At 37.9% G+C, this 9,239-nt stretch overlaps 1 protein-coding gene across 7 annotated transcripts in view; it reads left to right on the forward strand.

The window, feature by feature from the left end:
• Window positions 1-8,347, forward strand: part of HMGCLL1 (3-hydroxy-3-methylglutaryl-CoA lyase like 1) — a 75,331-nt gene extending 66,984 nt beyond the window's left edge. For all 7 annotated transcript variants that reach the window (XM_064707560.1, XM_064707566.1, XM_064707567.1 and 4 more), the window contains 2 exons: window positions 1,233-1,358; window positions 3,449-8,347. In XM_064707560.1, the coding sequence (XP_064563630.1) occupies window positions 1,233-1,358; window positions 3,449-3,562 (240 nt within the window). In that variant the 3' untranslated portion in view covers window positions 3,563-8,347. The remainder of the gene's footprint in view (window positions 1-1,232; window positions 1,359-3,448) is intronic.
• Window positions 8,348-9,239: the final 892 nt, after the last annotated feature.

Genomic DNA, 9,239 nt, shown 5'->3' on the forward strand with positions numbered 1-9,239 from the left:
AAGGAGAAGCTCAGGCTCCCAGAGCAGCCTGCAGGGACAGAAGACTGATCACCAATCTGTGCAGTCAGGCCTCTAAGCCAAATTCCTGACCTGCATATGTGGGTAACAAGCATGGCTTCACCTCTGAATCTCTCTATATCCAAAATCAGGGTTTTGAAAATTTATCTCTCCACAGGAACTCCGGTCCTGAATTTCAGTCTGCCTGACCTGCCTTACAGTTTTGGTGTATGTCTGTCTAAATTATTCCTGTGGGGAAGGGAACCCTCTAGTGCTATTAAGGCACTAAGAGCAACTTTTGTTCTTTAAGAACTTGTGTCTTTGAAGGCTTAATAACTGTTCTGCCTAATTCCCTTGCCGGCTTCTGATTATCTGTGGAGCCTGAATGCCTCCAGAGGCAGGGGAAGACTGAAGAGCTTTCTCTGACAAGAGAGACCCAGTGCCCTGGATCACATACCTAATGCATTGTAACAGAAAACAATTGCTTTCCAGTGTCAGCTTTATTTTAAACATCAAATAATAGAAAGAAGAGGGTGCAAAAGCTCCCTAAACATATCAGTGGATACTGGCTCAGTTTTTTGCCTCCTCCCTTATCAGTCTCCTAGGGAAGACTTTATCCCATAGGAAATGTAATATTATCTTCTGGATGGAGTTGGTAACTGGCTTACTACTTTTTATCATGAATATGCTGAGTGGATCAGAAGAGAGAAGATATTTGAATGCAGCAGGAAGAAAACAAAAAGCAAACAATTATTAATTTACCACTGCTGAGTATTTTTTCAAGTCTTAATTTAAGTCTAGTTTTAATGAGAAAGCTTAACACTGTGCATGAAGTATTCTCTTAAAAATATTCCAAACTCAACCTGTATATATCTATGGAGAACTTCCATTGATTGGTTTTTTGCATGAAAATCTTTCATATTAGATGCATGTTATTTAAAAGCACCAAGTTGAAAGATAAAGAGAGAAAAGACCTCTTTCTATAAAACAGCAATCATCTTATCTGCCAAAATCACATGTAATGGACCATTAGTTCTTTCCTGTGTTTGAAATGTCTTACCTTATAAAGATGTCAGGACTAAAACCATTGTAAGGAATTACCTCCAAGGAACACATCCATTTGTGGAGAAATGTGTATTTTATGCACGGTAACTTATACATATGGCCTGCCATTTATGAAAAATTATAAATAATACTCTGTGCTGATGCTTCGTTTTTGTGTTGTTATTTTCCAGATGGGAGTTTCTGTGGTGGATTCATCTGTTGCAGGACTTGGTGGTTGTCCCTATGCAAAAGGTGCTACTGGAAATGTAGCCACAGAGGATGTGATATACATGCTGAATGGTCTGGGGATCAACACAGTAAGATATTTTTACTTTCCAGTTAAGACTTTAAGGAAAAAAAATAAATTCTAGGAAACATATGATACGTACCTCACAATAACTTGTGCTGTACAACAAAATATTCAGAGCCCATAGAAGTTTTTGCAAACTCAGTGCTTTAATATGTCTTGACACATAACAGGAATGATGATGTCTTCATTAGCAATTTAGACTAGAAATGGTTTGTCTATTTAACATCATTTTAATAATCTACTTCTTCCTACCTGGAGCTATGAGGAAATTAGTAGCATCTGCTTTGTGTCATTGCTCTGTCTCAGTAACCACAAAAAACTCAGTACTGTAGACATTGCTACAGAAGGCTGATCATCTCAACAGTGGAAAGACTGAACAGAAATCAGCTTTTGTCACAGTTTTGGATTTGGCTCATAGTGCTTATTAATTTGTTGTCAATTTTTCTGACTTCAAAGTTGAAAAAATTTGTGATGTTTGGCACTCTGGCACAGGACATTGTTATTTCTCGGGTATCCACTTAATGTATTTCAAAATTGTACAGAACCTGTTACTGGCTAGGAGTCTTCACAGTCATATTTATTACCAGTCCTGTTGTTGGAGGAGAGGGCAGAGCAGCTCACATACCCTGAGCTGCACTTTAATGAGCCTTACCAGTGAGCATCCACACCTCAAGAGCACTCATTTAGTATCCCTGGCTGGCTGGCATGTTAATTATTCTGTATTCCTAGAACTCATTTACTGCCTTCTTCAATAAATATGCTCTTTGGTCTTCCTGTCTGTCCCTATTTATCTGGATGTGTGGCATAATGAGTTTGTGCTAACTCAGGCATTGCTGTAACTTTATGTTTAATTTACACATGGACATGGAGAGTCAAGTTCAAAGGAGAACATATAAAGAACTGCCAAAACTACAAAGTGTGTGGTTTGCATTTAAATCACCACAGAAAGAAATCTAAATGCCTGATATCTGAAATAAGAAGATTTGCATTACTGAGGTCATTGGAACTTATCATTCACTTGTTGGTAGGCAGCAGTTCTGTGTGGTGTACAGGCCAGTGGATTCCCTTGACGTGAAAGGATTACAGAACCTGGACATTCCCTGGGCACTGTTAAAGCATATTCAGTGCCTTACAGAGTTCACTGTAAGCATTTATCTGCTCTCATTTGCTTTTTAGGGAGTTCAGGGTAGATATCAGAAAATGTTCAATCACAAGTGTCCACTGTACAAGTGGACTCTGTTTTGAACTGCTTGTACACACTTTGGGGTAGCTTTTCCTCATGAAAATGATGTTTATTCTTTTGAAACAACACAATTCTTTGAAATAAAGAGGAGAAATCATGCATTTCACTTTATATTCCTATGCACCTTAGACTCATGCTTTCAGTATAGCCTTTCCTTGGGCAAAATACTCATTGACCTTTCCAAGTGACTCATAGCAAAAGGAAGCAATTAAGCAAAAATAGTTGGATTATATGAAATATACCATGTACCAGGCTTCTTGATAAGATTGATTAATCTGTTAACAATCTGGTGGCCGAGCAAGAATACAGCTTGTCCTAAACATTGATAAGAAATCCCACGGAGACAATCTCACCATCAAATGCTTATTTCTTCTTTTGTTTGGTTTGGTGGTTATTTTATTTACGTTTTGTTTAATTTTAAATTGAGATTATAGCAATAGCAAAACACAAGTCTTTGCTTTTTGAATCCTTTTTCATGCTTTTTGCACAAAGTTTTGTAGTGTTGGATGATAAATAAGTATAGCATATATTTAGACTCTGTATTTTTCTTCTAACTTCTAGTTGTAATTCCAGCTCCTTATTCCAGATTATTCTGGGGTTGAAGGTTATTACTCCAGTATTTGGTCCACCGCTGATGGGACAAGAAATCACTCTCAAAGTAGTAGAACCTTCCAAACAACTAGAAGCTGTAACTACCTGTAAATCACTGTAGCTTTACTGATCCCCATTACTGACATGTAACATGAATTAGGCCCTTTGTTTCCAAAAATTAGACCCTGGAGCAAAAAACTTGGAGTCTAAGCATTTTCAACATGTGCATTTATTATTCTTCACATTTTCCCCCTCTTTTTTAGGGAGTAAATCTTTGTGCCGTGATGGAAGCTGGAAACTTCATCTGCACAGCTTTGAACAAGAAAACAAACTCAAAGGTTGCACAAGCTTCCTTCAGTACTGGAACTATCAATTAAATGGATTTTTCTTTTTGCAGCTTGATTACATTTTCCATTTACCTTGACCAAGGACATTTGCTTTAGGAAAAGAAACAAGGAAACCATTGCATCAAAGAAACAAAATAGAACCTATGTATAATTTTTATTTAATGGGAGCAGTTATTGTACTGTACTGTCTTGTCAGGAACTGTCTGATTTGTAAGTAAGAAATAAATGACTGTAGTACAGAACCCTGTACTTTGTACTTCTACAGACGAGAGAAATATATAAACATCAGGAAATTTTACCATGTTTAAAATTGAATTTTTATTTCTTTTCAGGAAAACCAGGTAGAAACAGTGAGTGCATAGTTAAATTTTAATCAAGATGTCTTTCAGAACAGTACAAATATTTTCAGTAGTTTATGAGATCTCACACTGTGTGTGGCCATTCTATTATGTATTTTATTTATCTGAATTCTTGCTTTTCATTTGTCAAGTCACTGTGTTAAGAACACAGAGCCAAATCTGAATTCACTGTAAGAATTTCTTTAGCAATAGAACTTCTTTTAAATTTTGTTTAACATCTGCTAAATTATGGATGACTTTATCTTGTTCCAAGACATTGTGGTGAGTGGCACTCTGCCAGCTCCTTCCAATCCTCCAGCAAATTTCCTTATTTGTTACATATGTTAAATTTGTTGTAGTTGCATTTTTTGGTCAACTTATTAAAACCTAATTATATGAAGCAAATAAAAATTGGCAAGGTTTTCAACATTATTCAGGTTCATAGTTGTGTAGAAGGGGCTACATTTTCATCCAAGGTTTCATAAAAAATTAGATTTTTCATGCTGTAGGCTACGAATTCATATTCTCATTCAGAAATCAGAGGCTTTTTAGGATAGTATTATTTTTCTGGACTAGCTTACACAAAGGAGACTACAGATTTTTTTTTGTGCTCTACTGAAAATGATACTGTTCTTTTAAATGCCTTAGTTCAACAAGATGCCAATGAACTGCACTGTTCAATAATCAATAGATTAGATCAATAATGAACAAATGGACAAATTAAAAAAGCCTTATCCTATATATAAATGTTCAAATGTGCCATGAAAATACTGTCATGTTTTTCATCCTGAAACTTCAGTACTCTTACTGGTTGGTTGTGTAGAACTTGTCTGTACTTCTCTGTGTACTTAACTTTGATCTGTATTTTTTCTGAACATGTCCTGTTGACATGAAAATCTAAAACCCTGGACTGTGGTCTTCATCCATATTTTCAATTTTCCTCAAAAATGTGAAGTCTTGTCAAAAGGTAAGTTGAAAGAAAGTGGAAGATAACACACAAAAATAGAAAAGGCTGAAAGTTTTTTGTCTGGAACTCAAGTCTGCCAAGTTACAGCTGAGTCATGGTTTGCCTTTGAAATACCAAAGTGAATTTTTCTGAGATCTTTTAGCCAGTTGTGTACTTTAGAATTGGCATTGTTTAAGAAAGTTAGTCTTTGCATTCCAGCAACACAAAGCTGTAAATTTGATATAACACCCCTATTCTGTTTATGCTATAATTATAGTCAAAATTAATATAAGCTACTTTGTTTCACTCTTCTCATGGTAAAAGTCGAAGGATAAAAACAGAAAGGTGTTCAGGTGAGGCAAGAAATATCTTGCCTATCATTCCAAAATACTAAATCTTTCCTGCAGAGTCTAGTAAGAAGACTTTGAAGTACTCCTGATGGTAAGAACACCCTGATTTTCTTGACCTGCCCTGGATGCATGATTGGATCACCACAAAAAAAACTCTTTCCTCTTTTTTCCCATGTTTCAGCTGGGGCTTTGCTATTTAGCAGCCACTGTAGCTTATATACCAAAACATGAACTTAAATAAAACCAGGTCTTGAACCATTCACAGACTTAAAAAATCTGTAATGAATTTGACCAAATGAAGAGGTAAGGAAACTGCAGCAGTGCAGTTAAGCCTCAGCATGGTGCCAGAATTGACATATTAAAAACTCCCTAATTTGTGTGTCATTTACCCCTGAAGGTGACTAATCTCACTGTAATACTTTCCTATTTAATAATAATTTTTCCTGTTTAGTTTTCTCTGTAGGCACAGATTTGGCTCATTTTGAGCTGAAGCATGCAGTTTTCATGTAGGTCCTGATGAATTTTCTTCCACCCAAGACCCTCTGAGCCAGCATGTTTAATTAACAAAAAAAATATCGAGCTTCTCAAAGACTGAAAGTGAAGTCAGCCCTTGAAAACAAAGCAGTTGTGATGCAAACCTGAATGTGAGACTAAACAACTGAACTGAGACTGAACTTGCTGCTCAGCCTGGGGAGATTAATACCCACCCATGACAGGAGCCGAGGGAATGGCCTGAAGTTGTGTCAGGGGAGGTGTAGGTTGGATATCAGAAAAATGTTCTTCACCCAGAGGGTGGTTGGGCACTGGAACAGCTCCCCAGGGCAGTGGTCACAGCACAGCCTGACAGAGTTCAGGAAGTGTTTGGACAATGCCCTTAGGCACAGGGTGTGACACTCGGGATGGTGCTGTGCAGGGCCCAGGAGCTGGACTTGATGATCCTTGTGGACCCCTTCCAACTCAGCTTTTCCTGTGATTATGAACTGAAAAAGAACACACTTTCTCGTAAATCTGTAATAATTTGTGCCTCTGGGAGGAATGGAAAATTAAAAATTCCTAAGCCCAGAAAAATCCCAAGAAAAGAATGTCAGTGCCTCTGCAAGGCAGGGTTCTTTTTCTTGAAGGTGGTGGTGAAGTCTTCAATTATCAGCCAAGTAAGAAACTGAACAAATAGTGTCCATTTTTATGCCTCTGTGCACAGTGCATCCTAGGCTTCTCAGCATCTGGACTGTCTGGTTTGCAGACAGTTGGCTCTTGATTCAAGGCTCTTGATTCTCCCCATGCAGTGAAACAGGGTACCTATTAAATCATGTAGATGAACATCCTAAAATGTCTCAGTTCTTTATTGGGTGGGTCTGTTTTAGAAACTACTTGGAAACTTGTGGAGAGCCTTAATTGCAGGTCTGTTATTCTGTAATGATGTGAGCTTTGGAAAAGATGAGCAGTCACATCTGGAGCCTGTACTTTACCCACATGTTCAGCTTCAACCACATCGTGAGTTATTGTAATCCAGGGTGGAGGTCACAGACAAATAGATTGTTTGTCATGATTGTTATGAGAGAGAGAAACATAGAGCCAGAATGAAAAAAAAGCAACCCCAACCCAGTGTTTATGTGCCAAAATTGCCACCTGGGATGAATTTAGGTCGGTGGGTCCAGGTGATCGGTCCCTATGAAATCCTTGTTTAGTTGTAATATGACTGAGAATCTTGAGACATCTTATGTTCTGCCTACTAACATATTTTAGGTTTGTAAAATGCTGCTGCTCTGATTTCCTGGGTTGGCATAATTTTGACTATGCAGAACATTTTGACACCTAATATCTGGCTTCAAAAAATAAGCATCTATTACTTCTAATAGCAAAGACTAATTTAATAGCCATGTCATGAGTGTGCATCACTCACATAGGCAGCAATGAATTCAGCTCATAGGACAACAGCTGAGACTATATCGCTTGAAAAACATGCCAAGACATGGGATGAGGCTCTCCAGTGCTCCTGACCCCTAAACCTTTATGCTTATATTCAGAAGTACCTATATTATATATCTGCTTATATTCAGAAGAACCTCTATGCTTGTATTCACTAGTGATGTCTGTTCTTTTAGTCCCTATCACTGTCCCCAACTGAATACAATGCTGTCACTTCACCATGAAGTAGCCCCCTGGCTGTGGAGGGCTTGCATCCAGGAGTTTGGCTTCCATGAGCAGGTGTTCTTATCACTGTGTCATTATAAAAATTTAAGTCAAGATATTACATTGTTGAAGGTATGACTGGTGTCCTTTGTTGGAGGAAAAGTTGATCAGTTCCAGTAGTATGGGCATAATCATTCTTCAGTGCCTTCCAGAACACAGCAACAACATAGATCCCGTACAGTTCTAATGTCTTCCAGCAGCAGCTTGCTTTGTAGTTTAAACTTTTATGTATTAGGGCAACCTGGCTCTGGACCAACACTTTAATGGCTCATTTTTGTGTATAACCAGAGCTTATGAAATAAGAACTAAATGTTGTAGTGTTGTGAATAAGTCCAGAGAGGCTTTGGCTAATTTTCCTCTCTTAATAGTGTCATTTGAGTTCATAAAACTTTTATTATTGTATTAAGGAGTCACAAAATGAAGACTACAAGTCTGTGAGATAAAATTCTTATGTTTGGGATCAGTGTTGTTGAAATGAAATAATGCTTATCCAAAGAGTTAGTGTGAATGTATAATATCTGCCCATTTTTTCCACTGAGTTTAAGGGGTAGAAATATTCTTTAGTTACTGTGATATCAGAAATTCGATACTTTTTGCCACTGAATTTTTCTGTGTTTTCTGACACTGCCTTCAGTTCTCTTCACTGATTGCGAAGTATCTAGATGAGTGGCTAAGCAGGTGTAAGAGTGGCAAGTAAACAAATTCCAGTTTTTGACTTGCTCATCAAAATTAATCAGCTTTTCTTTTGTTATATTTTTTAAGATTATTTTTCTCTACATCCTGCTGTAATGCAGTGTTGATCTTCATTGCTGCAATAACACAGCAGGCAAAAGGACTACAGCCAAAGTCAACTCAGTCCTTTGAACGCAATGTCAAAGAGACGATATGTTTGTCAAGGAATTGTCTTGTATCTGCCTAGTTAAATGCATTTGTGATTTTGCAATATGTGGTGTTACAGCTGAAATAAAATCTCCCTTGCTGTTTATTGAAACTGATATGCTCATGTTTTATGCCAGATTCAGCAGCTCTGACTGACCAGCTCATGCATACAGCATTAGCAAATATAAGCTGTCACTGACGTGTATGCCTGTGTTGACTTTGTTACCTTGTAATACATTTTGAGTGCTTTTTCTTAGGATTACCTTTTAATCTGGTGTTCCTGTGTGTTTTTATAGCAGACAAATCTCTTTTAAGTTACTGGGGAAACATTTCCTTCCTCCATTAACTAAACATTAAAAGCTACAGGCAGGAATGGAGGTAGGAGTTCAAAAAACTCAATGAGGCATTATCTAACTTCAGATGTTCCAATGCAGGATAGAAATCTGTGCTAAGTGATGTCTAAGATTCCCTACACACTTCATGGGAGACTGAATGACTTCAGCATGTGGTCTGAAACATCAAAATGCTGATGAGGCAACTTTCTTGGCAAAGTCAACAGCAAAATTCCCTACCCCGTGACACTCATGAAGTGCCTCAACATGACCTGCAGTTGGTTGTCTTCAGTAGTTGAACACAAGGGTTAGTATTTTCCTTGGTGGAAAGACAACCACAGTCATTTTTAAAAAGAACTGAATGGTGTTCTCTGTTTTGTGGCATATCTTCTTGTGTTGGTGCTGCTTCCATCCATCTCTCTGTTCCTAGCTTGGTCTGACATCTAGCTCAGAGCAGCGGGATGTGATTCCCACAACAGCCTCAAAAGGCTGAGCCTCTGCCTATCCAAGTATCTCATTCTTTTCACCACACAAGCAGGTGAGACAGCCAAAGAAAAATGCTCATTTTGAAGAAATCAAGACCCACTGTGGCATTACAGAAATAGAAACTTGGGCTTTACAGCTTCACACTGCACAAGGAAGAGCTAGTCCTGTGTACTTGTCCCAAAAATC

Source organism: Zonotrichia leucophrys, chromosome 3, assembly GCF_028769735.1.
Source record: "Zonotrichia leucophrys gambelii isolate GWCS_2022_RI chromosome 3, RI_Zleu_2.0, whole genome shotgun sequence".
Lineage (NCBI taxonomy): Eukaryota > Metazoa > Chordata > Aves > Passeriformes > Passerellidae > Zonotrichia > Zonotrichia leucophrys.